The 22719-nt window shown below is 37.2% G+C and overlaps 2 protein-coding genes across 4 annotated transcripts in view; both read left to right on the top strand.

Moving 5' to 3' along the window:
* The first annotated feature begins 702 nt into the window (after window positions 1-702).
* Window positions 703-5697, top strand: LOC110459167 (kelch-like protein 41). Of its 2 annotated transcripts, none has more exons than XM_021511305.1 (3): window positions 703-830; window positions 2032-2198; window positions 3003-5697. In XM_021511305.1, exons 2-3 carry the CDS (start codon window positions 2041-2043, stop codon window positions 4687-4689), a joined length of 1845 nt encoding a protein of 614 aa, XP_021366980.1. In that variant the 5' UTR covers window positions 703-830; window positions 2032-2040; the 3' UTR covers window positions 4690-5697. The 2 variants fall into 2 exon arrangements, with proteins under 2 accessions (XP_021366980.1, XP_021366971.1); XM_021511296.1 differs by having other exon boundaries at window positions 703-875.
* Window positions 5698-5796: 99 nt separating this feature from the next.
* The window catches only part of LOC110459157, a 23430-nt gene continuing 6507 nt past the window's right edge, over window positions 5797-22719 (top strand). Inside the window, exons 1-3 of one of the 2 annotated variants that reach the window (XM_021511274.1) lie at window positions 5797-6176; window positions 20640-20775; window positions 22224-22352. In XM_021511274.1, the coding sequence (XP_021366949.1) occupies window positions 6048-6176; window positions 20640-20775; window positions 22224-22352 (394 nt within the window). In that variant the 5' untranslated portion in view covers window positions 5797-6047. The other variant, XM_021511282.1, reaches the window with a different exon arrangement.

The raw sequence follows: 22719 nt of genomic DNA, 5'->3' as shown, positions 1-22719 counted from the left end.
ATGTTATGAGGTAGCCTTTACGTTTATAGAAATTTACCGGGCATTATACCTAGAACTAAATTGTCGGGGATATATTCCTTAAACCCAGCTTAACATACCGACGAATAACTTGCTTTTTCTCTTCATCCCAACTTATACGAACATCAGTGCACTGTTATATGATCAAGCTCAGTATACTTGAGTTGTTTTGCAGCTCTGTTTGTTCACAGGGCTGCTAATATATATATTATGGGTACACACATGTAACTGATATCATTCTTATTAAGCCGCCCCTTCTCCTGATGAGGACCCCACACCCTTGCTTCTCCCCCATCGCCGCTTTCCCTCTCCAACCGTCATATATCAACCAAACCCGTTGTCACGACCCCCTCCTGGGTTTGTGTAACTATACATGCCTGTCTGACATGTACTTGTCTGGTGTTATTACTATCATGTATGACAACAATACAAGAACAGCACTGCCGCGATGAAGTGGTGGGGAGCATACATATGTTATTCCTATGGAAATTTGTCACCCCTAATAAGCCCCATACATGACGGACGTATATATTTCATTTCTAAACAACATACAATTAACTATATCATTCATATGCATAATTTTTCAGTAAATTTACAGTGCCCCTTTCGGGGACCTCGATAAAACATACAGAGCCCCTTTCGGGGACCCCAATATAAGCTACATGCTGCAGCCATATTCAGCATCCTCGAAATATTAGCCGGTAACTGCCGGATTCTCGTGAGAATGTTTCTACACTTCTTGAATCTAGTAGGATTATCTTAAAGAAATACATGGACGTACAAAGGGGGCGCGTGTGATATAAGCTGAAAAGGTACATGTACATTGCATGTGCGTTTGATTGACATGGATATAGTAGGTAAGTCATTGATTAGTTTGGGTTTATTTTCGGGTTGTTTTTTTTACTGAGTACGGGTGATTGTATGTGTGTACGTTAGTATGTGATGATATTTGTGTTTTATGAATGTCAGTTCTGTACTTAAGGTCTAAAGACGTTCTTTGTCTATAAAAAGACACAAATAGGTGTACTATCTTATATCTACAAATCTGCATCAACAACTAGCTCAACTGCCAGAAACATTTATATACATGTATGCATACGATGCAACCTTTGACCGAAAATGACTGGTACGTTATGGAGCAAAGCTATAATTGTACATGTATATAAGAAATTCGTTGAACATAGATGCTGGTTTGGTCATTATCCAAAAAAGCGTGTGTTTTTTTCTAAATGAAAAAAAAAGAAAACACAATAAGTTATGGAGTTTATAAAATATTTTATAAAGTTTTTAGGATTTTTTTAAAATTTTGAATGATTTCTGATAAAAAGTAGAATATAATGTAAGATATTTACGTTTTTGATGTACATACTCTTGATACGTAATATCAGTTACCAAATATTTACAAATTTAATTTTAAAAATATCTCGTTTGAATTTCAAAACTCCTTGTTTCGAGAATGCACACTATGTGTTTTAAAGCTGACTAGCCAAATTCATATATAAACGAAAACGTATTCGTTCCAGTTGAATAACATTAATATTTTCCGTGCAACGCTAAATACAAAATATCTAATTATTCTGTCACACAAGATAAATGTACAAATTTGTAAATTTAAGTTAACTTGAACCCTTTAAATATCCTTTATTAGTTGATTTTTCAATGTAGAAAATTCCCGCAGCAAACAATTGGACTGCCACAAAATAAAAAATGTCGGGGTCACTTTACATTGTGAGTCGGGACGTCACAATCAAGGACAATGGTGAACACCCACATTTCAAGCCTTTCGCTAATTGGTTTTTCTATTTATTAGTTTCTATTGTTGTAATTTCCTTGGTTTATATCTGATAAAGTGTTATTTTTCTCAACTGAAAAATGCCATTTTGATATTTCTCACTGCAGTAAATTTATAATATTTAAGTGGTAAAAATGCACTTTACTGATGACTTTGTGAAACTTAACATAAATATAAATGAAACTAAATAATGATAATAATAATATTGACAATTTGCACAGGATAAGAAAATGGCGACGTCGTCACTGCGAGACCACCAGGAGATACTCCTGAAGGGACTGTACCAGTTCTACCGCCAAGGGGAGTTAACTGACGTCACACTGGTTGCTGGAGACCGGAAGTTCCCATGTAACAGAAATGTCTTAGCTGCAACAAGTCCTTACTTCCGGTAAAAAATGTCAATTGTAACTAAAATGAATGTCACGATCGTTATATGATCATAATTTCTGTAATAATTGTCTTCCGGTTTACCTTATCGATAGTCGTCTGTCACACACTAGGGTATTTCTCTGCCACCCCCTAGGGTGTGACTAACAGCATATGGACAGATGGAATACTATACTATGCGGCCAGGGAAAAAAAATGAAGTCAAATTCAGATTTTGACGGAATATGTCATGTGCAGATCAGGATTAATATTATTTTATCATCTTTTTCAATCATAGTCTTTCATGGATGGACGAAATAGAATAGACCCTTACTGTATAGTGTATGTAGGCAAGGGCGTTTCTAGAATGTTTGAAAGAGGGGGCGTCGAATCAAATTTTTCGCCGAGCGGAGCGAGTCAAATAAAACGTTGGACCTTTTTTTTTGCTAAAAAAACTAAAATAATTGTGAAATGCACTAATGTAACGGTTCCCGACTTGGAGCATGTATATTTTATAGTTAAAGTGTCAGGGTGTTTATGTGTTTAATTAATGAATATGATAAATTGCCATATTCAATACAATATTAGCAGAAAACGATATTTTTTTTATTTTTTTTTTTGAAAAGCGCATTACGCCCTCACCTGGACCCGCACCTGGTAGGAGCAAAATCAAGCCTCGAGTTGAGATTTTTCAATACCTTCTCTCTGTTTAAAGCCTGTCTTTGATAACACAGTCAACTATAACACGAACTATCGCATCACGACATTCATTTAAATAGACAAAAAGGTTTGTTCAGAATACGTATACTCATTTGTTTGTTTACAGGGCCATGTTTACAAGTCAAGTAAAGGAATCAGAACAACAAATCATAACCATGCATGACGTCATACCGGAAGTGATAGAAGACATCTTGGATTACATGTACTCGGGAGTGATTGCGGTGACAGACGACAGCGTACAGAACCTGTATATTGCTGCCAATCTTTTCCAGATGATTCCTCTCATTGATATGTGCACCGATCACATGATAAGGGAGATAAGTCTGACCAACTGCCTGGATCTATATAATTTTAGCTCATATCACTACAACAAAAGATTGAAGGCACTGTGTAGCACTTTCGTTACGGAAAACTTCACAGATATTTGTAAAATGGATCATTTCTGTTCCAGTATTGACGTGGAGTTTTTAGAATTCCTGATCTCGCGAGACGACATAGATATCGAGCTCGAGGAAACGGTATACGAAGCTGTGATGCAGTGGGTCGAATTCGACATCGAGGCGAGAAAACATCATCTAGGTAGACTTTTTAAACATATCCGACTTCCGCTTTTAGAAAAGCATTATTATTTGACGAACGTCGCCACGAATCCTCTGCTGTCGTATGATACATTCAGCAGGACAGTGTTATCCTACTTCAACTCTTGTACAATGGATAATATTGACGGTATCAACGTCAGAGACGTGGAAGACGAGGAATACGAATTTCAAATATCCGGTAAGCGAAGACTTGGAATGTTTTCTAGAAATTTGATTGTTTTTAGCGGTGGAGCTTATGGTCCAACGGAACGCTCCTTCACAGCGCACGATCCAGAAACGCGCAAGAACTACGTTGGAATAAAACCCCATCCAACATTTGATTTCAAGTTCAAACTTGATTACTCTCAGTTGATAACCGTGCTAAGGAAATATATTTATTTTCTTGGGGGAATATTTTACGAAAACTATCATTTTGAGGACGCTGGTCCTGCACTGGATACTGTGTATCTATACGACCAAAAGACGAGTTCGTGGGTTCCTCGTGCACACATGCTATTCCCAAGATGTGCGTTCTCTGCCGCCGCTGAAGGGACCAAGATTTACGTGACAGGGGGTAAACCTACCCTCCCAAAGGGAGAAACGTTCGATAGCCTAGAGGTGTACGACACAGAAATGAATACATGGGGCCTTCTAGAGCCAATGCCGTTACGACTGTATCACCACACGTCAACTACCCACGATGGCGGACTCTTTGTATTTGGTGGGCAAGATGTCATGGACGAAATGTTAGAATGTCTATTTCGATATGACATGAAGAGTGGACATTGGGCAATTGTGACCAGTTCATTACCAAAACCTCGCGTGGAAGCCTCTTCTTTGGTCATCGGCGATAAAATTTATATTATAGGCGGCTCTCATCAACACGAAAATGCTCTTACTGTAGATATATACGATCCGGCGCTTAATAAATGGAAACGAGGAGCTGACTTTCCTGACGAGCGGAAATTCACCGCCGTCACAACTATTGATGACGTCATTTATGTTTGTGGTGGCGTCCGAGTGTTTGGCCGACCCGGTAGACGCTCGAGGCAAGTGGAAACAAAGGACCTGTATAAATATGACGTGGAAAAAGATAGCTGGACAAAGCTAATCAAGATGGTCCAGTATGCTAATATAAGTACGTGTACTGTTGCTGTGGTCAATTATAAATACCTCACAGAGAGTGAATTCATAAGTACGACAGTAGAACAATAAAATGAATCAACCTGAATTTAGGGTTTGTTCAATTTGCATGCACAGATATGTGTTATACTTTGCATAATAAAATGCATTTTTTGATATGTCACATCGTTGGGTAAGAATATTTCATGTAAGTATCTCTGTTCCACTGTACAAGGTTCCACCATTATATAGTAGCCTCTCCCCTTAACTTCCGTTTGAATATGATAGTAGCACAGATGGGCCAGGGCACTTCTATTAAGCAGTTAGCTTAATCGGTCAGTGCGATGGTACCACAATCTGAACTCCAGGGTTCGAACCCCGGTCAAGCTCCGCTGAATTATTTACTACACTCGGAATACTTCGATATTTATATTGTATATATTTGATCTTTATTGTTTTTTGTAAAAGTCCCGCAAGGTATAGTTTTCTGTTCAGAAATGATCAAACAAAGCTAAAGGAAAAACCATTCCCAGTATTTCATTACAGATTTTGGCAGATTTGATTCCTATAGTTACAGTATTCTTAATTGTGAATATGAAATGCGGGCCAATATATTGCACCAGGCGTTCAATTTTAGCTCAACAGTTTTAGCGGTAACGAAAAGGAGTAAGGGGGATAACTCCTGTAATATGCGAATACCAAAGCATAAATGATTTACTTAGTTTTAAATGGTTTTTAAACATACGAGGTTTACCGGGTGAGAATTGTAATGTACCATGACGTCATAATGACGTTCAGGGTACATGTAAATCACTAGTGGGTAACCAAACATGTGTATCAACTCCTAGAAGGTTTATCCAATGAGCCGTGAGTGAGGAAACATAGGTATGATTGATTTACATTTGCTATACAAAGGAATTAATGTAGTGTTCAGTTCAAAATTTCACACTTTTCATTGAAATTATTGCCTTTGATGAGAATTGTTTGAATTGAGAATTGAGGGAATAGTTTCTCACGAACACGATTTGTATAGCATGCATGTAAGAAGGGTACTCCTATAACATGAGAGGCCGCTCGTCGGCCTTTTTTCTATCGGATATGATTTTGCCGACTGCGACCTCTCATTTCCGAAGCACTAATTCTATGAAATCCGGAACTAAATCGGCTTGAAAAACTCAATTAAGTGGTTCACAGTTCATGACAACGATGTCTACTCACTGTTCATGTAATATAGATCCCATATCTATGTCACAGACACAAATATATGGTATATTACGGAATAGAACACTCAAAATACATGTCCATGTCGTTGAAGCATTCTCTGACCTAGCTTCCTGGGTTAGTACAAAATAGCAGGGGGAATTTCAAACGGAACGAAATGATATGGAGTTTGTTTGTATTCCGCTTGTTAAACATGACATGTATTCCATCTTTGTACTAACCGGAAAATCATGCCAAATGTTGTCTGCTTCACTTTGAAAGAGGAAAAGCATATTATTTATTCTTTGACACCAAATTCTTCTCATTTAATCATGGATTTATGGAAAGGAACATTTATTGAACCTGCTGAACATTTAAATGTATGTAAACACATTATGCTTTTTCTAAATCCGAACTTTGAAAATTTGATCGTCAGCATCGGGAAAATCAGCTATGGGCAGTCAGAGGTTGGGCGGCGCCTGTCAATTTCTTTTCGCCGTGTAAACCTCTAACATTGTTGGAGTAGTAAGTAGGGGTGAATTATTATATAGAAGGTACTATTACATGTAGCAGCACCGACGATTCCTTCAAGGAAAGGCCACTATATAGTACACTGTTATTCATTTTCGGCATACTGTATCTATTACCAATTTTTTTAGGTGCAAATTCACATGTGTCTTTTTGCAAAATATTACTGTTGGTGAACATTAAAAAACATCTTACAAACAAAAAAAGCATTAGGGTATGATCAATGCTACCGATGTGAGACAAAATCGATTTATTGATAGATAAGCTTGTATAGCTGCTACACCGATCAGTTTACATTAAAGATGTCTGGGTTTACACTTGTTTGATTTTAGACAGAAATGTATGGTGATTTGATCGATATTGTTTGTATCCCTATAAAGGAGCTTAGCTTTATAAAGGAAACTTAATTAAAACCAACATGCGATCGACTCTTCATCAGTCGATACTATACAACCAATGAAATTGAGTAGAGAAATAGACCTGTAATATCACTGTTACGTTCGGGATATGTAACCATACAGACACAAGGCGATCGGGTGACAGTAGTACCTCGGGCAGTTCACAATGTCAGCTCAAGGTTTGGTAAGTATATTTTCTAAAGGTGATTGGTAAACATGGCATGGTTTCTATCTGTGTCAAATCAGTTTCTATGTAACAGGGATATATATATTTATTGTGTGTAAGACTTTGAATTGATTTTAATATCATGAAAGGTCTTGGTGTAAGGAACCTTAAATGGTTGTTTGGTAGTATAGTTGTGTGATGAACGAATGTGGTGCGAAGACCCTTAATGTTGTTTTGTTACCTGTATGTAAGAATGTGTGGAATGTGAGTACTTTTAGTCACATGACATCAACGGACATTTGTATTGGTCATAGCTAATTATAACAACTGCATGATATTTAACTTGACTAATATCACACAGCACCAAGGCGTTGAAGGGTATAGTTATTCTTTTTATATCAGAAGAATTTGAAGTATTACAAATATAGCGAACTGTTTTTTTTTTAAACTACAGAATAAAAGGCATAAAATAACCCAACAGTGTTTTGTGGATTGTATACACGAAGATAGCACTGTAACATCTACATCCAATGTTTGCTATGTTTTAGATAGCTATTGAGGGACATACTTTCCTATACTGGACAGGTGACATTCTAACATCCAATGTTTGTTATGTTTTAGATAGCTATTGAGGGACATACTTTCCTATACTGGATAGGTGACATTCTGACATCATATGTTTGTTATGTTTTAGATAGCTATTGAGGGACATACTTTCCTATACTGGATAGGTGACATTCTGACATCATATGTTTGTTATGTTTTAGATAGCTATTGAGGGACATACTTTCCTATACTGGATAGGTGACATTCTGACATCATATGTTTGTTATGTTTTAGATAGCTATTGAGGGACATACTTTCCTATACTGGATAGGTGACATTCTGACATCATATGTTTGTTATGTTTTAGATAGCTATTGAGGGACATACTTTCCTATACTGGATAGGTGACATTCTGACATCATATGTTTGTTATGTTTTAGATAGCTATTGAGGGACATACTTTCCTATACTGGATAGGTGACATTCTGACATCATATGTTTGTTATGTTTTAGATAGCTATTGAGGGACATACTTTCCTATACTGGATAGGTGACATTCTGACATCATATGTTTGTTATGTTTTAGATAGCTATTGAGGGACATACTTTCCTATACTGGATAGGTGACATTCTGACATCATATGTTTGTTATGTTTTAGATAGCTATTGAGGGACATACTTTCCTATACTGGATAGGTGACATTCTGACATCATATGTTTGTTATGTTTTAGATAGCTATTGAGGGACATACTTTCCTATACTGGATAGGTGACATTCTGACATCATATGTTTGTTATGTTTTAGATAGCTATTGAGGGACATACTTTCCTATACTGGATAGGTGACATTCTGACATCATATGTTTGTTATGTTTTAGATAGCTATTGAGGGACATACTTTCCTATACTGGATAGGTGACATTCTGACATCATATGTTTGTTATGTTTTAGATAGCTATTGAGGGACATACTTTCCTATACTGGATAGGTGACATTCTGACATCATATGTTTGTTATGTTTTAGATAGCTATTGAGGGACATACTTTCCTATACTGGATAGGTGACATTCTGACATCCAATGTTTGTTATGTTTTAGATAGCTATTGAGGGACATACTTTCCTATACTGGATAGGTGACATTCTGACATCCAATGTTTGTTATGTTTTAGATAGCTATTGAGGGACATACTTTCCTATACTGGATAGGTGACATTCTGACATCCAATGTTTGTTATGTTTTAGATAGCTATTGAGGGACATACTTTCCTATACTGGATAGGTGACATTCTGACATCCAATGTTTGTTATGTTTTAGATAGCTATTGAGGGACATACTTTCCTATACTGGATAGGTGACATTCTGACATCCAATGTTTGTTATGTTTTAGATAGCTATTGAGGGACATACTTTCCTATACTGGATAGGTGACATTCTGACATCCAATGTTTGTTATGTTTTAGATAGCTATTGAGGGACATACTTTCCTATACTGGATAGGTGACATTCTGACATCCAATGTTTGTTATGTTTTAGATAGCTATTGAGGGACATACTTTCCTATACTGGATAGGTGACATTCTGACATCCAATGTTTGTTATGTTTTAGATAGCTATTGAGGGACATACTTTCCTATACTGGATAGGTGACATTCTGACATCCAATGTTTGTTATGTTTTAGATAGCTATTGAGGGACATACTTTCCTATACTGGATAGGTGACATTCTGACATCCAATGTTTGTTATGTTTTAGATAGCTATTGAGGGACATACTTTCCTATACTGGATAGGTGACATTCTGACATCCAATGTTTGTTATGTTTTAGATAGCTATTGAGGGACATACTTTCCTATACTGGATAGGTGACATTCTGACATCCAATGTTTGTTATGTTTTAGATAGCTATTGAGGGACATACTTTCCTATACTGGATAGGGGGCATTCTGACATCCAATGTTTGGTATGTTTTAGATAGCTATTGAGGGACATACTTTCCTATACTGGATAGGGGGCATTCTGACATCCAATGTTTAGTATGTTTTAGATAGCTATTGAGGGACATACTTTCCTGTACTGGATAGGTGACATTCTGACATCCAATGTTTGTAATGTTTTAGATAGCTATTGAGGGGCATACTTTCCTATACTGGATAGGTGACATTCTGACATCATATGTTTGTTATGTTTTAGATAGCTATTGAGGGGCATACTTTCCTATACTGGGTAGGTGACATTCTGACATCATATGTTTATTATGTTTTAGATAGCTATTGAGGGACATACTTTCCTATACTAGATAGGGGGAATTCTGTCATCCAATGTTTGCTATGCTTTAGATATCTATTGAGGGACATACTTTCCTATACTGGATAGGTGACATTCTGACATCATATGTTTATTATGTTTTAGATAGCTATTGAGGGACATACTTTCCTATACTGGATATGGGGAATTCTGACATCCAATGTTTGTTATGTTTTAGATAGCTATTGAGGGACATACTTTCCTATACTGGATAGGTGACATTCTGACATCATATGTTTATTATGTTTTAGGTAGCTATTGAGGGACAGACTTTCCTATACTGGATAGGGGGAATTCTGACATCCAATGTTTGCTATGCTTTAGATAGCTATTGAGGGACATACTTTCCTATACTGGATATGGGGAATTCTGACATCCAATGTTTGTTATGTTTTAGATAGCTATTGAGGGACATACTTTCCTATACCGGATAGGGGGCATTCTGACATCATATGTTTGGTATGTTTTAGATAGCTATTGAGGGACATACTTTCCTATGCTGGATAGGTGACATTCTGACATCCAATGTTTATTATGTTTTAGATAGCTTTTGAGGGACATACTTTCCTATGCTGGATAGGTGACATTCTGATATCCAATGTTTGTTATGTTTTAGATAGCTATTGAGGGACATACTTTCCTATACTGGATAGGGGGCATTTTGACATATCCAATGTTTGCTATGCTTTAGATAGCTATTGAGGGACATACTTTCCCATACTGGACAGGTGACATTCTGTAATCCAATGTTTGTTATGCTTTAGATAGCTATTGAGGGACATACTGTCCTATACTGGACAGGTGACATTCTGTAATCCAATGTTTGTTATGCTTTAGATAGCTATTGAGGGACATACTTTCCCATACTGGACAGGTGACATTCTGTAATCCAATGTTTGTTATGCTTTAGATAGCTATTGAGGGACATACTGGGACATACTTTCCTATACTGGATAGGGGGCGTTTTGACATATCCAATGTTTGCTATGCTTTAGATAGCTATTGAGGGACATACTTTCCCATACTGGACAGGTGACATTCTGTAATCCAATGTTTGGTATGCTTTAGATAGCTATTGAGGGACATACTGGGACATACTTTCCTATACTGGATAGGGGGCGTTTTGACATATCCAATGTTTGCTATGCTTTAGATAGCTATTGAGGGACATACTTTCCCATACTGGACAGGTGACATTCTGTAATCCAATGTTTGTTATGCTTTAGATAGCTATTGAGGGACATACTTTCCCATACTGGACAGGTGACATTCTGTAATCCAATGTTTGTTATGCTTTAGATAGCTATTGAGGGACATACTTTCCTGTACTGGACAGGTGACATTCTGTAATCCAATGTTTGTTATGCTTTAGATAGCTATTGAGGGACATACTGGGACATACTTTCCTATACTGGATAGGGGGCATTCTGACATCTTATGTTTGTTATGTTTTAGATAGCTTTTTGAGGGACATACTTTCCTATACTGGATAGGGGGCATTCTGACATCATATGTTTGTTATGCTTTAGATAGCTATTGAGGGACATACTTTCCTATACTGGACAGGTGACATTCTGTAATCCAATGTTTGTTATGCTTTAGATAGCTATTGAGGGACATACTTTCCTATACTGGATAGGTGACATTCTGACATCCTATGTTTGTNGAGATAGTTATTGAGGGACATACTTTCCTATACTGTATAGGTGACATTCTGACATCCAATGTTTATTATGTTTTAGAAAGCTATTGAGGGACATACTTTTCTATACTAGATAGGGGGCATTCTGACCTCATATGTTTGTTATGTTTTAGATAGCTATCGAGGGACATACTTTCCTATACTGGATAGGTGACATTCTGACATCCAATGTTTGTTATGTTTTAGATAGCTATTGAGGGACATACTTTCCTATACTAGATAGGGGGAATTCTGACATCCAATGTTTGTAATGTTTTAGATAGCTATTGAGGGACATACTTTCCTATACTAGATAGGGGGCATCCTGACATCCAATGTTTGTTATGTTTTAGATAGCTATTTGAGGGACATACTTTCCTATACTGGATAGGGGGCATTCTGACATCCAATGTTTGCTATGCTTTAGATAGTTATTGAGGGACATACTTTCTTATACTAGATAGAGGCAATTCTGATATCCAATGATTGCTATGCTTTAGATAGTTATTGAGGGACATACTTTCCTATACTAGATAGAGGCCATTCTGACATCCAATGTTTGCTATGCTTTAGATAGTTATTTAGGGACATACTTTCCTTTACTAGATAGAGGCAATTCTGATATCCAATGATTGCTATGCTTTAGATAGTTATTGAGGGACATACTTTCCTATACTAGATAGAAGCCATTCTGACATGCAATGTTTGCTATGCTTTAGATAGCTATTGAGGGACATACTTTCCTATATTAGATAGGGGGCATTCTGACATCCTTTGCTTGCTATGCTTTAGATAGCTATTGAGGGACATACTTTCCTATACTAGATAGGGGGCATTCTGACATCCAATGATTGCTATGCTTTAGATAGCTATTGAGGGACATACATTCCTATATTAGATAGGGGGCATTCTGACATCCGTTGCTTGCTATGCTTTAGATAGCTATTGAGGGACATACATTCCTATATTAGATAGGGGGCATTCTGACATCCTTTGCTCGCTATGCTTTAGATAGCTATTGAGGGACATACTTTCCTATACTGGATAGGGGGCATTCTGACATCCAATGTTTGTTATGTTTTAGATAGCTATTGAGAGACATACTTTCCCTTACTGGATAGGGGGCATTTTGCCGAGTACCTCATGTGGTGCAAGCATATTCTGAAATGTGTCGCAGGAAACACTTGCCTTTCCGGAACACCTGAATTACCAAGCTTCTACTGTTTTGTGCGTGGTCCTGATAATGATAAGTTGTCTTGCTGTCTCTTAAATTTATGTCGCTGTCTTTCCTTTGATTTCGATCTCTCTCGGTTTCTGTGGTTGTCTCCCCTTTTGTCTTCATCTCTCCTCAGTTCCTGTTGTTGTCTCCCCTTTTGTTTTGATGACCCTGTGTTTCTCTTTTATTTTGATCTCTCCTCAGTCCCTTTGGATTTTTTCCCTTTTGTTTTGGTGTCTCCTCAACTACTCTTGATGTCTTTCCTTTTTTTGACTGTCTCTCCAGTTTCCGTTGCTATCTTTTCTTTCGAGTTGGTGCCTTCTTAGTTCGTGTTGCTGTTTTGTTTTGTTTTGGTGTCTCCTCAGTTCTGATGTCTTCCCTTTTGTTTTGATCTCTCCTCTTTTCCTGGTGTCTTCCCTTTTGTTTTGGTGTCTGCTCAGTTCTTGGTGTCTTCCTTTTTGTTTTGATCTCTCCTCTTTTCCTGGTGTCTTCCCTTTTTTTTTGGTGTCTGCTCAGTTCTTGGTGTCTTCCTTTTTGTTTTGATCTCTCCTCAGTTCCTGGTGTCTTCCCTTTTGTTTTGATCCTCCTCGGTTCCTGGTGTCTTCCCTTTTGTTTTGGTGTCTCCTCAGTTCTGATGTCTTCCCTTTTGTTTTGATCTCTCCTCTTTGCCTGGTGTCTTCCCTTTTGTTTTGGTGTCTGCTCAATATTTGGTGTTTTCCTTTTTGTTTTGATCTCTCTCAGTTCCTGGTGTCTTCCCTTTTGTTTTGATCTCTCCTCAGTTCCTGGTGTCTTCCCTTTTGTTTTGGTGTCTCCTCAGTTCCTGATGTCTTCCCTTTTGGTTTGATATCTCCTCAGTTCCTGGTGTCTTCCTTTTTGTTTTGATCTCTCCTCGTTTCCTGGTGTCTTCCCTTTTGATTTGGTGTCTCCTCAGTTCCTGATGTCTTCCCTTTGTTTTGATCTCTCCACAGTTCCTGGTGTCGTCCCTTTTGTTTTGGTTTCTCCCCAGTTCCTGGTGTCTTCCCTTCTGTTTTGATCTCTCCTCAGTTCCTGGTGCCTTCCCTTTTGTTTTGGTGTCTCTCAGTTCCTGGTGACTTCCCTTTTGTTTTGATCTCTCCACAGTTCCTGGTGTCGTCCCTTTTGTTTTGGTTTCTCCCCAGTTCCTGGTGTCTTCCCTTTTGTTTTGATATCTCCTCAGTTCCTGGTGGCTTCCTTTTTGTTTTGATCTCTCCTCTTTTCCTGGTGTCTTCCCTTTTGTTTTGATCTCTCCACAGTTCCTGGTGTCGTCCCTTTTATTTTTGTTTCTCCCCAGTTCCTGGTGTCTTCCCTTTTGGTTTGGTGTCTCCTCTGTTTCTGGTGTCTTCCCTTTTGTTTTGGTGTCTCCTCAGTTCCTGATGTCTTCCCTTTTGTTTTGATCTCTCCTCAGTTCCTGGTGTCGTCCCTTTTATTTTGGTTTCTCCCCAGTTCCTGGTGTCTTCCCTTTTGTTTTGATCTCTCCTCAGTTCCTGGTGTCTTCCCTTTTGGTTTGGTGTCTCCTCAGTTTCTGGTGTCTTCCCTTTTGTTTTGATCTCTCCTTTTTTCCTGGTGTCTTCCCTTTTGTTTTGATATCTCCTCAGTTCCTGGTGTCTTCCTTTTTGTTTTGATCTCTCCTCTTTTCCTGGTGTCTTCCCTTTTGATTTGGTGTCTCCTCAGTTCCTGATGTCTTCCCTTTTGTTTTGATCTCTCCTTAGTTCCTGGTGTCGTCCCTTTTATTTTGGTTTCTCCCCAGTTCCTGGTGTCTTCCCTTTTGTTTTGGTGTCTCCTCAGTTCCTGGTGACTTCCCTTTTGTTTTGATCTCTCCTTTTTTCCTGGTGTCTTCCCTTTTGTTTTGATATCTCCTCAGTTCCTGGTGTCTTCCCTCCTGTTTTGAACTTTCCTCAGTTCCTGGTGTATTCCCGTTTGTTTTGGTGTCTCCTCAGTTCCTGGTGTCTTGCCTTTTGTTTTGAACTCTCCTCAGTTTTTTCTGTCTTTCAGTTCCTGCGGTTGTCTTGTCTTTTGTTTTGGTTTCTAATGAGTTTTTGGAATCTTTTTTTGTTCCTCTTCGTTTTCCCGAATTTGTCCTTTCTTATGCATACCAAGTTATGTACTTTTTTTATGCCTTTAGTCCGTCAATCAATTGTCATCTGTTAAAGCTGAATTTACAGCTAAAAATCCGACCTTTAACACGACAGGAAGTACCTTACTATGTTTGAGTGTTTTTGTAAAATCCCGTTTGGATAATAACCTATAAATATGATATATATTCTGACTTCCCTTAATTAGACAATTTAGAAGATAAACAAACAGCTATCACATAAGGACAAAATGGCAAATAAACGTCAGTAAGAAAACATAACATTCTTAATTACAGGAAGCCATAAAAAGCGAATGACATAGTATCAAGAATCCGGGGGCGAAACCAGATTCTATGGGAAGTATTTCCTGTATCAAGGATCAGTTGTCACGATGTCGCTAGTCAAATTCAGGAAAATATGTCGGTCACAATCGATCTCATACATAGTGTAATTAACTCTGTCATACATATTAAAATATCCTAGGTGGAAAATCAGACTAAATTCAACGAGTCGCTGTATTAAAAACGTGATAATAAACAAACATAAAAAGAGTGTAGCTCTCGGTCGCCTCTCCCCTTCGAAGAGTTCTTGCCGGAAAAATGCACAAGTCTCGCGAGAGAATGCGAGGATACGAGGGCAAAACAATCTGCCATGTGTAAACAATATGCCCCACCTTCACTGTATTGAACCAACAAAAATAACTCACAAAAATAGAGGTCACATCAAAAGCATTTAATAATGACATTCCAATCAAATTGTTTATCCAAAACAAGCCTTCTGACGTTTCATTTACATAAAAGTAACACACGATTCTCTGTACGCCGCTGACGGTCCGTCACAATTGTGACCATATGGAGAAATGAGGGCCACTTTTCCTCATGAATATTAATGAGGGGCGGAGCATGTTTGATCACGTGATCATCAGAGTTTTTTCCGCGCCACCATGGCAACCAACAGAAAAAAAATGTTCCCAGGCTCATTTTAGTAACGATTTTGGCGTATTTTAAGACAACTCTGTAGAATAAAATTAACCAACTGGTCACATTGAAAGAGATTTATCAAGGAGCATAAACAATGTGAATTTTGTACTTGTTACGTCTACACTATATACAAATCTTATTTTATTTATATGTAAGAAAACATTTAAGATGTTAGTTGTGAAACATTAACCTACAAAATCCTCTTGGTTATCGAGAATTTGGTGTTTTAAAATCAGAAATTTGCGAAAGTTCAAGGGGCCCCCTAAGGGGTAATGTAATTCAAATGCACGATTGGTTTTAAACTAAAATTCCAACAAGTGAATCTATAGCCTATAAGTTGTAATCAAACTTGTGTGCAAAATTGAAAGGTGTGGTATCTTAAAAAAGTTGCATAATTAGAATAAAACAAGACCAAATATGACGATTGCAATCTCATATATATTGCAGTAGATCTAGAACAGTTAGTATACGTGATATAAAGATTCTAAAACAATAAGGACAGAATAATTACGGGCTGACGGATGTTACTAAATATACTGAGCTAGGACTGTGTATATTTATATGTAACAGATGAGGGGTGCAAGACATGAACCAGGCTATCCCGGAGAGAAGGATTACATTTATATGTCTCAGATGATTATTTCGGAGGCTAGGTTGGAATACCAGCGCTTTTTCAAATGTTGAATTTAAATATAGTTAGTTGGAACGACTGACAATTTTTCATATTTCATTCAACAATAAGGCAGACGGATTGACTTATCAATTAAAAAATATAAAACATCGATAAGCTTCAAGTACATGTATCATTATGCTTTAAATTTTTCGTCCTGAAAATCCGGTTTTGCTCCTATTTTGACGTATAAAAATTATGAGGTGATCGAGCACGTACGTTCATATGTGATACCAACTTAAAATAAAAGATTGTCTACACATTTATTTAACAACGTTGCCTGAAACAGGGACACACTTTATGTCACGGCATGTTCTGGAAAAAATAACTAAAAAGACTGAATATTAAAATAATTTACATATAAAACGTAAAATCAGTGAGAAGTTGGAAGTTATTTTTTCCGAATCATGTGGCCATTCGTGTACAATAGCATTCTTGTAATTCTACCCACAGTAATATATATTAAATTCAGTTTATCTGAAAGGATTGAATAAGTAAATATTTTAAATGAATCCTTTTGGTGCCTCTTTCAAGTCGAGAGAGTGTCACAAAAACTCCTTTCACTTTCAGAAGAATACGATGTTTTTACATTATCCCCTATGGTGCCCCTTTGATTTTATGTCAAATTTAAGAAAATCGACTTTTCAAATGCTCCAGGAACCTTGGATATTGCAAATATTGTTAAAACACCTCATAAACTGTGTTTTTCTAAACCTGAAGTTACCGAGCGAATCTCGGCAACTTATCTAGGTCATGGAGACAGAATCGAAAAATTCGATCGAAAGTGCAGAAAATGGCTATTTGGTCGTTTTCCAGTATTCGATTGCATAGAACATATAGGCGCCCTCGCTTCAAAAGTTCATCTACTCCAGGAACCTCGAGTTTTTAATGGATCGCGCTAATTAACTTGTAACCCATATTTAGACGGTGTGTAGGGAAATTTGACATCCCGGCAAATAATAGAGGGCGGAGCTCTCTCACGGGCCCGAAGCTCTCCCTATAGGTAACACGTATGTAAGAAAAATAAAGATTATTCACAATACCTATGGAACTGAAAAACTTGTCTTAACATGGCCGCCAGTCGCACGCGCTGTAGTCTCCGCCATCTTTATCTCGAAACAAGTTCTCGTTTTCCGAATCTCGAACAAACGTTACGGTTTTGTAAGATTTAAAACTTATATCTAACTAGAGGATACTTAAATATTTGATATGGTTAAAGATGTAAATTCTCTTGACATAACGTTACCGGCTACACTGCTCTAGTTCTGAATGGTCGAAATTATTGCATCGGCAGTGTAGTCTCGTTCAATCAGACGCTTGCGCAGACAACAAGAGTCTGGTTGAACGAGACTATCACGCAGAGTTACGGTCCTTGCACTCCCTACGACAACTCTGGGTAGAGATTGCAGTGGTATATATTTAGAAAACGGAATATCAACAAAACAACGTGCTGGTTGTCAACAAAAAGGGAGTTTATCACAGTGAAGCAAAATGAAAGGATAAAAAAAACATACAAGTATTTTCATGAGAATTTTTTTATTGAAAAAAATTGAATCCATACTGTAACATTTTCATTTTTGATTACTATCTCACAGCTATTTTTTATTCATAACAGAAAATCTGCTGTTTTACAAATCTGCACGATTAAAAAAAAAAATACAGTTTTATGTGCTGAACTGATTCAATTTCTAATTGAGGAAACAATACAATTTCTCTATTGCTAAAACTATACATAAAGCAGAGACATATTAAGCATATAGTCAGTATATAAGTTGCTGAAACAAATGTATTCATCCACAATATATATATGATATATAGATCTATTGACTCTCTTGGCTGCAATGATGGGTATTAAAAAATGACAAAAATTGTGATTTCGCATATGCTTCTTATTTTAATAGAAACTTCATATAAATCCAGTTTTTATAGCATTGAACAAATTAATTTTACACATAAAAAGCACTAATTGTAAAATACTTTGCATAAATTATCTCTGAAATCAAGAAAGGAAACTTATCTGTAATATACACTGTATAGCTATACATGTAGGTCTGATTTAGTAATTCAACACATCACTCAATGCTTGAACCGATATTCCGATACATTTACAGTACAACCTGGCTCCGCCCTCACTAACGGCCGTGCCGTAAAACATATTATCCAGATTACTATCGAGCCGATAAACGCAAAAACTTAAAGCCCATAGTGTTATCCCAAAGGGCCAAATGGCCACCATTTTATCCAAGATGGCGGATTATGCAAATTAGCAAAGTGACCGTCATTTCTCCATATGCGCTTTAGCTTCGTCCTCTTTTTCAATATCTGGCCAATTTAACATGTCTGCTTGCTATGTATCATAGGTGTACTAGCTCCCCCTTTTTCTTATTTTGAGTAGGTGATACCTTTTGACTTTAAAATATTATCCAATTTATTACATAGAAATTCGTATCTGAATGTGTTGGCGCTGCCATGTTGTTTATATATCCGTTGCCCCAGCGAGTACAGTTAAATCTGCTCCTATTTGAAGAGTTCCACTGGTCGCGATATCATCTATTGTATTTCAACCCATACATGAACATCTTCATATAGTGAAAACAATATCCATGTTTAATTACTTGTTTATTGAGATAAAACTAATGCACATTCTGAGTGAAAAAAATCTATCACACAAATTTTGATACTAGCAGGCATGAAACGTCGTTCAGAGATTATCATACTATGACGTCACAAGCACGTCACACTCCATCGGCCTTCATCGGTTATTTCCGGAAGGATGAAAACTAACCGGAAAATTTTAGAACTGATGGCCGTTGCATTTACCTCTTTGTCGGTGCTTCATGACTTTTTAATTTCAGTTTTTGCAACAGGCACAAAAAGTAAAAACGCGGATGTTTTCTGAAGATTCTTTTTGTCATCAACCAGGTTCTGTTAATATTTCTACCGGGAGATATTTTCAGAGATATAGGTCACGTGTACATTTTTTTTTCATCTTCTAAAATTTCATCAGCTTTTGATTTCCATTTGTTGAGAATATGAACGAAATCATTAACATTTTTGAAAGTCTGGTTATAGTATTTAAATAATGTATGCATACATCACCACTCATAAAAGAAACAATGGATAATTCATTTATGTCGAAATCAACAATAATTGTCCAGACAACGAACCCGAGTTCAACGCCCTTTTAGCAACGTATTACTTTTTCACAACGCATGCCGACTTACAACTAGTAAGTAACAGACAGAAACAATTTTATTTGGCATCATTACCTGTCAAACCTCAGTGACAGTTACAAAATTTGAAATTCAATCCGGTGTTTCAGGATTGAACAGGAATTCTAAATATCGATATAACGACAATCTCGGTTATATCAAAGTATTACAATGTTTTCTTTTTTTAATTTCATTTTTTTTAATTAACACATCTATACATTTACCTTTATAGACCTATCGACAAATATGTAATATCCACTTTTCCTTTAGCAGTTACCATACAGTTTTTTCCCATCTTGTTTCAATAATTCTTTTTTGGCCTGAAGGACGCACGCAGAGAATTTAATATCCAGAGAAAACACGCGTGGTCGGGCAGGACACCGGGAATGAATCCGGCCATCTTGGTGAAGACGAGCGCGCTATCCTTTGCGCCACCCGACCCATCATATATACGTTACGCACAAGAACAAATAACTACTTTAGCTTTGAAAATGGCATCATTAGAGTTTATGTTTTATTGTTATCCCTCGATTACCTGACTATAAATACATTTTATCTTGCCTCATTCTGAAAGCAGTATTATCTCATTCTGAATCAGTAAATATCAGAGATCATGCAACAAAAGCTTCGCTCTTTTAGGGCTTTGCCTTTTCATATTAAAATGAAATCTGAATCTACATTTGATATTAGGAATGCGAGTTGTGAGGGTTGTCAATTTACAGATTAGCTTGGAAACAATGTCTGTTATCGAAGGTCGTATCGTATGTCTATGATACCTTTTGATAGGTCGACATGTCGACATATATGACAATAACCTTTAACCATGGCGATGATCTGTATCTATACAAATTTATCAGTTGACGTTGCGGTGATAACAGTAACCAAGGTAACGGCGCATGTGTAAGCCTATTAGCTAGCCTGTACGCTTGGTAACGGTATGCCGTGGTGTCGACGAATGTATATATACCTGCTGCCGACGGCTATGAAGGTTTGGTCTATCCTGATAGTGGCGACTCTTAACGGTATCTACAAAATTTGATATTCTTTCAGACAACCGTTGAACTGAACGGATATGATGCTCTCTCCACTCCTTCTCCTCCGCACTTGGATATCGAGACGATTGTGATTGGTCCGCTCAAAATATGGCACTTGTCAGGGATAGGACTTTTCCTCATCTTTGTTATCGGTAAAATCGATTTTTAACGTGTTTTGTACAATGATTATTTTAAAATGAAAGCTAACACAAAAATATGCTAATACCAGCAGCAATTTGTTTTCTTCAATAAATACGCATGGACAAACTGATGACATGAATTATGTTGACAGTCTGTTTTGCTCAATTTCTTATTAATTTTTATGTGTCTGCATTGATTGATAGTTTTAAAACTATTTGTTTTTGGATTTGACTTAACAGAATTAGTTAACAATTCCTCCATCATCTTAACATCAGTTGTTTAACTCGTTAAGTTTACCCGAATGTTAGCTGAGTGATTTTTCTTCTTCTCTCCTGCTAAATGTCCAGGACTGTTTCTCTACTATGTTTCTAACGTTTAAGGTAACGCGACTGAATAAATAGGTTTGATCGATAGGGTTTTAGATTTATGGTTTTTTTTTATTGATTACTTAATTACAAAAACAAAAACAAAAACATTATTTCGGTGCGTTCGAATTGGACGTCTAAGTGCATTCGAGCGAGATAAATGATAAGGATCGCAGGTAATAACTAGGGTCGGTCGGGGTACCTGAAACATACATTTATTTACTTTTTATTGTGTTTTGCCTGATACATCTAGTAGAAGCAAATACCTCATTCTAGACCTTACATATATATGTAAGACTAAAAGCACTTTTCAGCTGAGTCTGGGTTTTTTTTGTAGTACTCACTTTATAGCCCACTTGCTTCATTCTTTTGTAAATCAAGGTCTACGCACTACCCGAAAGGTCAAAACCGCTATACGACCCATACTGAATTTGTTGTATGGAATACAAGTAACAGAACAAATCAGACTGTTCCGCAAATAAATAAGTAGCGAATATCTATCGTTTTCCACTTGCTTCAAAGAACTATAAACGAGGATTTTGATCAATGTCAAAATCCCAGTTAATCTAATCTGTCATCCGAAAAAACTACTCCTCATAAATCAGCAGTGCAAACCCTGGTAGCATTGATAATGAATGACACAACGGTATATATTAAATCGGTGCTGTTTTCATAATTAGGTAAATCTGAAAACAAATATACATTGCCTCGGATTCAAAATGATCGAAAGCAAAGGTTTAGACTGCACAACGCCCCCATCTCACCCTTCTTCCCTACGCTCACGATAGGAAACTTCCACTTCGTTATATTTTTTTTCGACGTCAGTTAGTTCTCTCTTTATATATATATATATAAAACGGAATGATATAACTTATTAGGTTTTTTTAATTCTATCTCTATGCATATTAATTGATATTACTGAAATTTTGTTATATAGAAATAAAGTTAGCGTTAAAATGATTATCCTTTTAAAATATGTACAAAATGCTCTCGTATTTAGATTGACGCTTAAAAGTTAACATCCCATGTAATAAACCTTGACACAATTGCCTCTAAATATGGGATCAGTAATTGACAGTATAATGTGTCTACAGTTGTAGTGGTGTGCTGCCGTATGGATGTTCGAGTGCCAAGGACCAGACAATCAATAGAAAACACATACAGACGACGCAAGCTCCACGACAAGTACGGGGAGAAGTTCATAGATCTCTCTCCGCCCTCGTGTATGTAAATATATCACTCTCCGCCCTCGTGTAAATAAATATATCTCTCCGCCCTCGTGTAAGTACATATATCTCTCTCCGCCCTCGTGTAAGTACATATATCTCTCTCCGCCCTCGTGTAAGTAAATATCTCTCTCCTCCCTCGTGTAAGTAAATATATCTCACTCCGCCCTCGTGTAAGTTCATACATCTTCCTCCGCCCTATTGTAAGTACATAGATCTCTCTCCGCCCTCGTGTCAGTACATATATCTCACTTCCCATTCGTGTAAGTACATAGATGTTTTTCGGCCCTCGCGTAAGCACATATATCTTCCTCCGCCCTCGTGTAAGTACATATATCTCCCCCCCCCCCCCCCCTTCGGGAAA

Source organism: Mizuhopecten yessoensis, unplaced genomic scaffold (assembly GCF_002113885.1).
Source record: "Mizuhopecten yessoensis strain PY_sf001 unplaced genomic scaffold, ASM211388v2 scaffold1313, whole genome shotgun sequence".
In the NCBI taxonomy this organism is placed as follows: Eukaryota; Metazoa; Mollusca; class Bivalvia; order Pectinida; family Pectinidae; genus Mizuhopecten; species Mizuhopecten yessoensis.
The sequence above is the reverse complement of the archived record's forward strand: the minus strand, read 5'-3'. Positions and strand labels throughout refer to the sequence as shown.